This window comes from Trachurus japonicus, chromosome 16 (genome assembly GCF_045865225.1).
Source record: "Trachurus japonicus isolate A0001 chromosome 16, Traja_1.0".
NCBI lineage: Eukaryota > Metazoa > Chordata > Actinopteri > Carangiformes > Carangidae > Trachurus > Trachurus japonicus.
The window spans coordinates 18,368,821-18,381,417 of NC_140922.1; the positions used below are offsets into that span (position 1 = coordinate 18,368,821).

General features: G+C 41.5%; 1 protein-coding gene across 4 annotated transcripts; it reads left to right on the forward strand.

Moving 5' to 3' along the window:
* Positions 1–453: 453 nt before the first annotated feature.
* LOC146972310 (uncharacterized protein C1orf232) lies at positions 454–5,117 on the forward strand. Of its 4 annotated transcripts, none has more exons than XM_085803345.1 (4): positions 454–573; positions 2,643–2,720; positions 2,896–3,002; positions 3,562–5,098. In XM_085803345.1, the coding sequence occupies exons 1-4, from the start codon at positions 535–537 to the stop codon at positions 3,920–3,922; spliced, it is 585 nt and encodes a 194-aa protein (XP_085659471.1). In that variant the 5' UTR covers positions 454–534; the 3' UTR covers positions 3,923–5,098. The 4 variants fall into 4 exon arrangements, with proteins under 4 accessions (XP_085659471.1, XP_085659469.1, XP_085659472.1 ...); XM_085803343.1 differs by lacking the exon at positions 454–573 and adding an exon at positions 694–1,068 and having other exon boundaries at positions 3,562–5,117; XM_085803346.1 differs by lacking the exon at positions 454–573 and adding an exon at positions 2,027–2,112.
* Positions 5,118–12,597: the final 7,480 nt, after the last annotated feature.

The following is a 12,597-nucleotide window of genomic DNA, read 5'->3' on the forward strand; positions in this document are numbered from 1 at the left end:
GGCGTTGCCAAGAGACCAGTCACCAAAAAAAAGAAGAAACAACTCTGTGGTGCACCTGTAATCTGATTGGTGTTTGACTGATATGCTGAAGCAGCCAATGAGGATAGAGGAGTGGACAATAAGGAAGTGTCCATGCAGGTATCACTGGGAGATTAGTGGTTTGTTTGGTGAGATGGCATTTAGGTGTGTTTCCATAAATAAACAGCACGTATGAATGTGAGGAAACAGAGTAGGCTATGGGCGTTTAAAAAAATAAAAAACGCCTCACTGATTTGTAGTTTTCTGTTTGCTAAGAGTTACAATCCAGATTTGATGGAAACTGCAAACTCTTCAGGGGTGAACTCAAACAAAGAGCTGCTGTAGTTTGAAAGTAATCAAACTAAACCTTCTTTCTCAACATAAACATGTTGGCACTGTGCATGTGTGTGTGTGTGTGTGTGTGTCTGCGTGTGTGTGCATCAGGGTTACAAGAGCCAGTCTACCAACGCTGCCTGACAATGGACCTCTGGCTCTGGAAAAGAAACCCTCTGAATTATGAATGAGGAAATCCACACCTGTCTCCAGGTAACCAAGGTAAGATTCTGAACAGTGACGCTGAATGTGAGTGCGTACGTGTGTGTGTGTCTGTGTGTGTGCGTGTGTGTGTATACACCTGCGTGGGCGCATGCATGAGCTGCACCGCTTCCCAGCTTCACCTGTTCAGGCGCTCTGCAGGGACGAAAGCAGCTGTCAACCCAGTTGGCTTGATAGGACAGACACAATCTGACAGGAGAAACGCTATGACACAGCGCGGGCCTCGGTGCTGCTGAACGGGTTCCTCTGCACTGCTGAACGACTGAGACCTTTACACATGGTAAACAGGTCCGAGTTGGCCCAACTGAGACGAGCTGACGCTGGAAGTGGAGACTTGGTGGAGGGTGGACCACAGAGGCAGAGAGAGGTCTACACAGGTCTTGCCCTGAGTGTTGAGCACCTATTTGTGCAAGTATGAATCCCGTGTGGAAGGTTTATAAGAGCAAAGTGTTGAAGACGCTGAACCCAGAGTATGAGGAGGACGCTGCTGAAGAGGTACAGAATCAACTCCTTTCTCCACCTTTGTTCCTCGTACTGATCCATACGCATATGGTCAAGTTTGAGACAGCTGATGTGGTTGTTGGCACTGAAGTCAGAAAGTCATCAGGTTTAGTTTTGCTGATCATTCTTTATTCATCACTGGCTCAGATGAGCTTGTTAAGCTGGTCTGTATTGTTTTCTGTGCTCAGGGAACTTAAAGAGAGAAGTTAGGCCTCCGCTGTGTTTCCTCCATGAAAGGTGACTCTGCTGATTGAAACACTGACTGAGTCAAATGATATGTAGATCTACTGTGAACTTGTAACTTACTGTACTACTAAGTGCTTTCATTTATTCATTTGTACTGTTCTTAAGTACAATTCAGAGGTACATGTGTATGCTTCTTACCTCTCCTCCACTATAATTCAGAGGAATACATATGTCCATACACTACTTTTATTTCATTTTTTTTTTTACTTTTAACACTGTAAATAATTGTCATTCGTAGATTAAAGTTTTGTGATGATAAGCTCATGAAATACAGTCATATTATAGGCCTACAAAGTATTTTTCAAATTGCTCTCAACCTAACAAACAAGCATTGTCATGTGTTTGATGTCAGTGTCGCCCATTTCCCCTCTAGAGAAAATGCTGAAAGAATGAATGTAAATTAATGTATCAGAGGTTTTCTCTCTAAACTTCCCTATTAATCAATTCATGACTCCTCAGATTTGTCCCGTGACCCCCACCCACCCACCCACCCACCCCACTGGACCATCAATCTATATGAAGCAGTGAAACACTCCATACGTCTCAGTTACAAAAGTAAAATACTTCATCAGTGGGAATATAAATGCAGCTATGTATTAGCATCATGTTCACTTTACTTTGCCAGCAGTTTTCAGGGCCTTGTTGCAGCACCTGTACTTGACAGTGTTGCGTTGACCCAGATCTCTACAGTGCTGAGAAACTCGATCCTGCACGGGAGCTGAACATGGGGATTAGTTGGCATTCCACTGACTGACTGACAGGGCGATGAGACGGACCGGCCGAGGCCTCGGGGTGTGTTTGAATGAGCCGGCCGACAGCTTCAAACTGTGGTCTCACACAAAGCCGGGGCCTGTGCGCAGACAACAGGGAATACTGCGGGTGTTTAAGAGATAGTTTCCATTTAGAGGGATGAGCAGGGTTGTCAGTGCTGCTATTTGAGTGGACATTACTCCATATGTACCTGTGAAATATGAGACAGCTGAGGTAAATTACTGTGACCTGTCTTTATGGCAAAACAGAGATTGATTACTGTTATTAATACTGTATGTGCACAACTGTACAACTGGTTAACTGGTCTGTCTGATTAGTTTTTCCATAGTATAAACACTAATTAAAATCAATTTTATTGTATATAATGTAGGTGTCCTCTTGTGAACTCAACAAAGTACCATTTTCTATTGTAATTTCCTTTTTATACACTAGATGGCGACTAATGTGCACAAATCCTGTGCATCTCTATGGTCAAGTTTGACTGTTTTAAATATAGTCAGGATATTTCTGTCTACATCCATTTTTGTCACCATTTATTTCTGCTGTTGCAGGTCACAGAAGTGGAGAATGATATGAGTCCTGTACAGGAGGACGAGGGGCCCAATGCTGTCTCCCAGTTGGCCAAGAGAGTATGTGAACACTGACACATTTTTATTGCTGAATAATTGAAGCTTCGGTATTTCACAAGAAAGGAGGAATAAATAGTATCAGAGTGGATCAGTGTCCCATGAGTCTTTGGAAACACCTGAATGCATCACTGTTTTAACCTTTGACCTCTGTGTGTGTGGTTGGTTGTGTGTCCAGATGCAGGGGGCCGGGAGCAAAAGCTGGAACAGACTATCATCTCTCTTCAACAAAGATGACGAACACCAGCTCCTGGAGGAGACTGAGAGCCCGCCGGTCGCTGACCAGTGAGTGGAAATCTTTCTCTTTTGTTGACATCTGTTCTTTTGGTTGAGCGTCTCACTCCTGCACCTTGAACCATCTGTTTGTGCAGGTGAAACGGCCAGTGGCCAGTGGAACAGCATGGAGGTTATGTTTTCACCCCATTGGTTTGTTAGTCAACAGGATTACATAAAAAGCACTGATCCAATTTGCATAAAACTTTGTGGAGGAAGGAAAAATGGGTCTGATCTGAATCATTTACTCTGAATTGGATAATGTTTTCTCTGAACTGCCTGTATATTGTTTGATTTGGTCTTGGCGGACGTCTGTGCTGGGCCTACTTTGTAGATTCTGTACATTATTATTTTAAAAAGCACCTTAAGAAAGCCTGAACTATTAATTTAAATCCCATTAAGCCCATCACATTCCCACATGTTCAAACTAAGTGCAGAAAAGAACATAAATACATAAACTGTAATTTAAATGCCAGTATAAATGATGTTGTATGTAAACATAGTCATTTAAAAAGTGTTCAGGACTCAGAGCCACACTATTTTTACTCCATTACATTATCTGAATTCTCAGTCCACTTGCAGTGAAGCCAGAGGAGCCTCCGCGACCCGGCAGGCGCTCAGGATTCTGGGATAGCTTTGCAACCAACTGGGCTGCCAAGAAGCAGGCCGAAGCCGCAGCCGCCGCCGCCGCTGCGAACGAGGCGGCAGCAGGCCAATGTGAGGAGGGGGTGACAGAGGCCGGAGGGGAGGAGACCCAGGATGAGCAGATCACTGAGGGAGAGGAGAGCGGAGGTGGAGGAGGAAGGAGCAACAACAGCTTCTCCAAATACGTCTCTCTGGGTGGAGGAAGTGAGGACGCCTCCTTCAAGTGGAACTTTGTCACCAGCAAACTGGCAGACCTGAAGACCAAGAGCATGACCAAGACCAACTAGCTGCTGTGATTAGGGAACAACAGTATGTGGCCAGCGGGGTTGGAGGGGGTTAGATAGTGGAGGAACATTTAGAGCAGGGTCTATTTTACACAACACATCCTCAAACTCAACTATACAGCTATTGTAGAAGTCCTTTGTTATTGCTTTCTCAAATACTGAACTGCACTACTTCCCAGAAATTATTTTTAAACATTGTATCACAATGAGCGCACAACATTTACTTTCCCACGACCCGGTTTAGGGACAAATACTGTCAGGACAGAAATAGAAAATCATCTGGAATTTTTTTTTTTGTTTCCGATCTTGAAGGAGGGGTTGTTGTATGGGTGACATCATATTTCTGTCAAAGTGACCCATGACCCTGTATTCACATCTAGTATGGTGCTGAAGCAAAAGTGTAGAGACAATCCAGAGGAATATAGAAACTCATAGAACTGCTTTAGTATTTGCTTCACTAGGATGACTAAACTGCTTTTACTACAGCTGATGAAATATGCCCCAGAAATAAGGAGGGTGATAGCACAGCTAATCTCTGTCTATTTACAATCCTAAAACACAGCGTGTAGCCAACAGTGTAACAAGTCACCAATGCAATAAAGGTAAATACAACAGAGTTATTGTTTGTTAAACCTGGCTACAGTGATGTTCAGCATATTTGGGATTGTATGGTGATATCTATTTTAAACCACAGAGAGGAGCCTTCGCACCTGTCAGCAAACTTAATCTAATCTGTAGTAGCAAAAACTGGATTAAGAGATTAAAAAGCAGTGATAGTTGGATTAGTTGAGCATTATCTCACCTGTTGAGATGGCAGAGAGGATTACCGCTGAGAGATTTGGCAGTGCAACATAACCATAACATAATATTCTGTAACCATCTATTTACAAAACACTTTGTTTTTCAGAAGTAGGGGTGAAAATATGTTGCACAATGATATAAATGTGTGAAATATGAATGTGTGTGTTGAGATCATGACAACTGACTTGAATCTTCCGACAGTGGCTGAGAGTGAGATGTGCAAAGTGTGAGCTTTCAACATTCCTGATTTTGTGACATGGAATATTATTTTAATATATTTAATGTGGATATGATTTTCTCTCCAATCCTGGTGTTGCTTTGTTGAATGTTTACTGCTGTTGTGTTGTCTCCTTGTATGATATAATAAAAACTATTGCACTAAAAGATCTGACAAAGCATAAATGACTGGTTGTAATTCTTCCTTTCTGCAGCTGAAAAATGTGCCAAGATCTTTGTGCCAAGATTTGACTGATTTGTGGCAAAACACAAATGTTGCACTTGAGCATATCAAATCCAAAATTTCAATATTTAATCTTTAAAAATGATCCAAAAATCTTCAGTTTGCTGGAAACTGATACTGTCATGCTTTCTTGTGCTTCTGTAAACATCCAAAGTGGCCATTTTAATCACAATTAATCAAAGCAGACTGTGGAGCATTTATTGATTTCATTTATGAAAGAGAATAAAATGAAGAGCAATGTTAGGCTAACAATGCTCTTCATTGTATAACATTGTTAGCAGGCCTACAGAGACACAAGGGTCATTGATGTGGTTGAAGGAAATGAAACGTTTTTGACGAAGTTAGGAATATATATAGGCCTACACTTATTTACATTTATTATTTACATTATTATTATATATTACATTTATAATTTCCGAGGGGAAATATTTACTTGTAAGTCTGTTAACCCTAAAACAGTCACAATGATCTCCTGAATCAGTTTCTCGAGTTCTCCTCTTATTTACCTGAGTCCTCCTCACCTGTGATTGGTTCGGTTAGTGACATGTGACTAAGAAAACAGGAAGTATTGTTGCTGTGAAGCTACATAGTGAAGAGTTTTTTGTTTTTTTTTACATAGTGAAGAGTTGAAAAGAAGATTCTTAAAGTAAATCTGCCTCCCTCCAGATGTTTATATTATCAAAAGTGATCCATACTACCACATAGTAAACTCTCATGTTACATAGAAATATGTATTGAGGTTTTTGAAACCAGACTGATAACAAGATTGCAATGGATGGATACAACCAGGAGGGGACAGTAAGGTAACATGATGGAAGCCAACTGCCTACTGGAGAAGAAGAATGACTCAATTGACACAATTTTAATCTATTTAAACTCAATCTTGAAGGAGAGGATTGTAACTGATCCAACTAACCTGGATTAAAAATGGAAACCAAGATGACCCAGTGCCAAAAAGGTGCTGCACATGATCACCTGGATTATTTCTGTGGAAACTTCTGGAGTAAAAGGACACAAATCAGACCTCACAAACTCCTCAAAGGTAGGAAGTCACTGCCTCACTGTCCTGCTGGTTTGTGATGCTGGTAAATACAAATTGAGATATGATTTAAATCCTCATAGTGAAAAAATAACCAGGATGTTTAATTGCTGATCATTTGTCTGAACTGTAGCATGTGAATATTAATGAGTGTTTAAGGATTTACATGTGTTGCTAGTTGGTTTGTATGGTCAGGGATCAGGTTACAGCAAACCTGGTTCCACAGATATTAATGCAGACTTGCAGGCTGTGAGTTGGAGTCTCGTCCTGTTAGTGGGCAAATAATCTGTGTGAACATCCAGATTCAGACTGTGCGTGGTTGCTGAGCCGGGGCCTGTGTGCAGGAACACTGGAACAAACCTGGTGAAAATTAATTCCAGCCACTGGGTTCATTGTGTTTGTGCTGTTGGCAGAGCCGACATGGATTTCTCCGTTCAAATGGGACCACAGTGTCTTTTGGTTTTAAGTACTTGCGTGCTGTGTGTGTGTGTCCACCTCGGATGTGGTTGACACCGAGGGATGGATTGACATTTGTGCTTCTAGGACCCTGAGGGAGTTGGTTTTACTGCAGCAAAGTTATTCCTGTGTATTTTGAGCCTTGCTACTGAATGTAGATCATAAACATGGCCAGAAAAACCCAAAGTAGGAAAGGAAATATTTAGAAAAACATCACATGCTCCTCTTTATGGCGAGTCCAGAGTAATCTAAGAGCATAATGAGTTTGTGTTAAACCTACATTTCCATTTTATATTTTACATGATCATTTTAAGCATGGCCCTTGTAGGCCTCCATAAAGACTTTAATATTCAAGTTTTTGATCATATCCATATGCTTTGAGAATGGATCATTCCTGTGCCCCTGAACACTTTACCCAGTGACTGTGTCCATGTAATGCTAGAGACCAATGAAAGAACAATAAAGTGCAATACCATCCTGGTTTGCTTAGTAAATGTGGCTCCGACGCTGTGAGGCCATAAAATATTTGTGTAATTTCAAAGGTTTCAAATTTTAAAAACTGCCGCTGGGCACACACAATTCATTCAGATAAGCTGAAACGCAGACACACACACACACACACACACACACACACACACACACACACACACACATACCCACACACATACCCACAAGCACAACCTGGTACCGTCATAACAACAGCCCAGAGCTGCAGTCATCCATTAATCATTTCGGTTTAGCTCCAGCTGCTCCAGAAACAATGAAGTTTAGCCGTGAGGGTCACAAAAACTTTCAAACCCAATTTACCTGGCCTCTTGAGTAGGAACATGTGTCTAAGAAAAACAAATTCCTATTTTGAAATGGTCACAAACAGGGAGGTTTTTTTTTCTATACTGAATCGTGAACAGCAGTTTTCAGCCAGCACAAAGTTTTGACTAACTTCAGTGAAGTCCTGAGGTGTGAGTGTGAGGGAACTCAGTTTAGCAGCTTCATGGTCGTCCTCACCCTCACTTTGAGTATAAGCTCTGTCCTTGTATCCCTCATGTGTTTGGTTTTGGCCATAGTTGTGTTGAGAGGCCTATATATAATATGTGATTGCATGAATTTAATCTCCTCTAACCAGCAGGGGGCTCCCTTTACCCCAGAATTAATAGAACTAGTCTTCTTGTTTATGCCACTGCCCACATCTGTTCTCATGTTTTATGGCCAAAGATCTGATCATATACCTTAGGTGTCCTCTCTGATCTCGTTTCCATCTCCTCCTTCACTTCCTGTTTTCCCCTGATCTACGCCCTCTTCCTCTCTCACTATGTCATGTTTCCTCTGATACAACACTCCTTCCTTTTTAATTTAGGGGCCGTTTGTTGATATTTCCATTTGAATTTGATAATACGCCCAAATTTAATGTAAAAATGCGTGGGCAAGTGCACCTAATGCTGACCTCTCTCCACTGTTTCCGTTTGTTCCCAGCATCAGTCAGATTTCCGACCGTTGTCACACTGAGACGCACTGAGTTTCACTCTGAGCCTCAGCAGTTTTAGGTTTGTCCAGACTTCCACAGATGTCAGCCTCAGTTTGACTCAGAGCAGATCACAGCAACATGTTCAGTTTTTTGGACATGTTTATGTAACTCACCTATTTCCTGTCAGGGACTATAAAAAATAATAGAAAAAAAAAACCCAGAGAGAAAGTTTACTCCACAAAATCACATCTGAATGTGAATCTGAGGGGATTGTCTGGGTGAAAGCTGATGGATGCTGCTGACTGGTTGGTGCTTGTGTGCAGCTCTGAGATCCACATTGCACTTTTATGACACCGAGTGAAAGATGCTCAGTGGAAATGGGGTTTGTAGAGCATGAAAGCATCAGAAACTGAGCAGTGATGGCTGGCAGTTTGTGCACTGGGAGACTGTGATGTTGCTGCAGAGAGATGAAAGAGGAGAGATGAAAAGTCCATCATGTCTTTAGTTCCATTTTAAAATGTGTCTTAGGGAACTCAAAAATAACAAACAGCATATTGGAAAATTGTTATTTCTGTTTAGTTCCTAAACAAAGGAATTAAATATAGATAATAGATTAGAATAGAAAAGTACTCTCAGCAGGTTTTTCCACTGTTTACTTCACTTTTTAATAGATTTTAGTCTTTTAGATCTTAGGTTTATAGGTTTTATAGGTTTTATAAATGCAATAGTATATCTCTCTCGCTCTCTTTTTGCTCTGTTTTGGTCTCCACCATCTATATCTGGCAGTTTAGCCACTAAATGCTCTACTATGTTCACCAGCTAGTGGCTAACTTTGTCTATATGGCATTTGGTGCTGGTCAGTGTTTGCAGTTGTTTTATTTTTTTCTCTGGCAGACAGCTGCCTGTAAATGTGAAGTGGATAGAGTGAGAAGACTGTGACTGAGCCAACACAGTGAAACTGTGGACCATAAAACTAAAACAATGAGCTTAAAGGTGATAAAATGCTCCGTGGAGTTGAAGGGAACAGCAGCTGGGCAATAACTATCTATAAGATCAGTGAAGCCTTTTCTCAATAGACACACACAGTCTCACAGTTGCTCACAGCTAATATGAAAATATTGATTAGTGCAACATTAACTTATACTATATTTACACTGTGATTGCACGGGAGTAATCCCGTTACAAATGCCTTATGTGGAATGAATAAATCCACAGTTCACAATCGTTTTTGCCTTTTTTGCGGTGGGTAAATGTCAAAACAGCATCAGGTAGGTGTGTTAGAGTAAGTCTGTATGCAAGTGTTCAATGCCTCTGATACACCACCCAAACGTTTTTCCACCTTCATCTACCTGATCACACCTCATCTCAGGACGGTCCTGGTTGAGTACAAACACCTCTGCTTCTGTTACAGCGTAGGCGTCAAAGTCAAGGACACACTTGATATGTGTCAGGGAGAGCCGGCACCACACTCCACTGTGACATTTTATCCTGAAGGTCCTTAATTAATCCCTGTCCTTTGTGCACAGCTCCTAAAGAGTTTATCTGTTCTCCCATTTGTTTCACCTGTCTCTGTGGTCCCATTTGGCTCCTGGTGGAACATTTCTCCACCCCCGTCCAACACCAAGACATCATTCAGATGTGGTACTTTTATTTATTTTTTTCTGCTGATGAACAGTGGTGACTAACCTGATTCACACTTTGCCATAGGCTCTGCTCCACACACTGTAATTACTTTAAAAAATAGAAAAAAGAAGCAGAACACAAAGTTGTGTGAGACTTGTAATTGTTGCACAAAGCCCACGATGCTTTTCCTTGTGGGAGCATCTGGATGGATGATGGTTGGAGAAGATAACAAGTTATTTCTGTTTACATCCAAGATTGTCTTTTGTGGTGGCATTAACTTTGTAATTCTGATGACGTTTGGCAATGATGGATGGTAATTATGATCACAAGTTGATGCTATAAAGGTGTAGAGGCCCTGAATAGAGCTTTTATATCACATCATTTCAAGTTAAGTGCAACCTTATAATAAGTTTAGACAAGCTGAGAGAAAATGAAATTAGACCTGTATCCTATGTGGATGTTTTCTCTCTCCTGAAGTCTGCTGATGCACAGTCCTCATTTAGCTATTTGTCGAATGGTATGCTGAAGAATGAAAGAGAAAACATTACATGAGGTCAGCGGGGCTATTTTAGAGATGCAGTGGCATATGATGACTTTGGGTTGAACAACCATATGATTATGTTGTAAGATGATTTCCAGCGTCTCTTTCGTCTCCTTTTATGACTCCCCCTCAGCCGACGCGAGTCATAAATTATACAGCCAAAGTGAGCGCACTGTGAGGTGAAGTTTGTCTTCAGGATTACGGCTCTGGGTCGCCAATTTGTTTATGAAAAAAAAAAGTCAGGTTTTGTCTCTTCATCGCTGGCCCTCGGCTTGTTTTGTCTGAGATAATAAGTTAGTGCGGGAGAGAAGATTCACAGGTGAAATCATGGAGCAGGGCTGTAAAAGCAAAAGAGGGAAGGTGGTATTTGACTTTGAGCCTCACTCACACATTTCTTACATGAAAGCCCTCTCAGACAGACAGACATGTCTGGTAGCACTCAGGTATGACGACGCTGCGGTGGACGTCTCAGCAGACACGGTGACTCACACACACAGTCCCATCTGGAAAAACCAACCTGCGGGAGCAAAGATACACACACACACACACACAGATAAACACACTTTGTGATACGTACTTTCAACTGCAACACCTGCTTCAGGCAAAGATGTGGAAACCAGTCTAAGGAAAATAGGAACACACACAAACATCTAGTGTAGAATGAAAACATCCAATTGTTTTGTCTTCTATTTATCACTGGCCTGACTTTTAAGGGCACCGGATTCATTTAATGTGCAGTCATCTCCTATTTTTAAGACAGTACATCAAGACAATGATTTTAAAAGTACAAATAAATCAAGGTAGGAGTTGATGTGAATTCAGCCGCAGCTTGTTTCAAGTCAAGAATAAAAGAAGAATCAAGAGGTGCAGGGCTATTAGAGGAGGTGGATGTCTGTGATTGATATCCTTCAGGCAGTCATCAGCTAACTTAAAACTTAAATTTCTCCCTAAATTGAAGTGGTGTGTAAGAACAAAGCTTCAACACTTTTTATCTTTATAAACTGTCAGATTAATGTTTAATTTACTGGGCGACAGAGTCAACACAAACAACAACACTATGATATGTCACCTCACAGGCACAAACAACAAGTCCTCCAACCTCAACAACCATAGAGGTCGTCAACCTTGTCAATAGCGCGCTGACTATTGGACATTGGTTGTCATGGTTACCCTAATTAAACCGCTACGTACCGGACCTCTGGTGTCATGGTTATCACAATAAAAATACCACGTGTACCGGACCTTTGTTGTCATGGATACCATAATAAAGATGCCACTCTGGCAACAGCAGTGTGCAGCTGTCGCTGACACGATGACTGCTTGGTTAGGTTAAGGACTAAATTGTGATGTTGGCTAAAATTGGTTACTTCCTCAACATGTGACCATCTTTGTTGTCATGGTTACTATGATAATGAAAACTCCATTGCAGTTAAAGGGATAGTTCAACATTTTGGCAAATTGGCCCATTGCCATAATCTCTATAGCCTCGGCAGTAGGTTCGTTATTTTAATTGTTGGTGCAGGCTATTTTAGAACGGCGGACCAGAGCCGCGAGCTGCTCAGAGCTACGCTACGGAGGCTAATGGGATTTCTTGGTTTCCCTCATCAAACTCATCAAATACACAATCCAACAACTCCAAAACACTCTGGTGGACAAGTTGTGACCTGCACATTCACCACGCTATGAGATAATAACGCAACGTAACAAGACAGAGTTGTTTTCAAGGTAAATTCATGCAAAACCGCTCATGCGTGTTCCCTTCAGGAGCAGTTTTTTGGCAAGCAGTCTCTGCATTTGCCTCAAAAACATCCGTCTCATAACGTTGCGTTATTATCTCATAGCGTGGTGAATGTGCAGCTCACAACTTGTCCACCAGAGCGCTTTGGAGTTGTTGGATTGTGTATTTGATGAGTTTGATGAGGGAAACCAAGAAATCCCATTAGCCTCCGTAGCGTAGCTCTGAGCAGCTCGCGGCTCTGCTCCGCCGTTCAAAAAATAACTTGCACCGACAAATAACGAACCTACTGCTAAAACTATAGGGATTATGGCAATGGGCCAATTTTCTAAAATGTTGAACTATCCCTTTAACTTTGTTGAGGGCTCCTGGATAAACTGTGTTTTTTGACCCAACTTGTAACTCTTTAGCTAGGTAGGCTACTAGCTCGGTATCACTGCACTCTTCTCCTGTCATAATCACCATGGCCACTAGATGTCGCTTAGCAACAAAACGTAACTATGGCTCACAATAAACTGCACAAATGACTTGTGGAATCATTTGTTAGGCTACAGGGAGATG

Coding starts and splice junctions, on each gene's coding strand:
- LOC146972310 (XM_085803343.1), top strand. CDS start 988: ATGAATCCCGTGTGGAAGGTTTATAAGAGCAAAGTGTTGAAGACGCTG. Junction 1,069..2,642: donor AGGAGGACGCTGCTGAAGAG/GTACAGAATCAA, acceptor CTGCTGTTGCAG/GTCACAGAAGTGGAGAATGA. Junction 3,003..3,561: donor AGCCCGCCGGTCGCTGACCA/GTGAGTGGAAAT, acceptor CTGAATTCTCAG/TCCACTTGCAGTGAAGCCAG.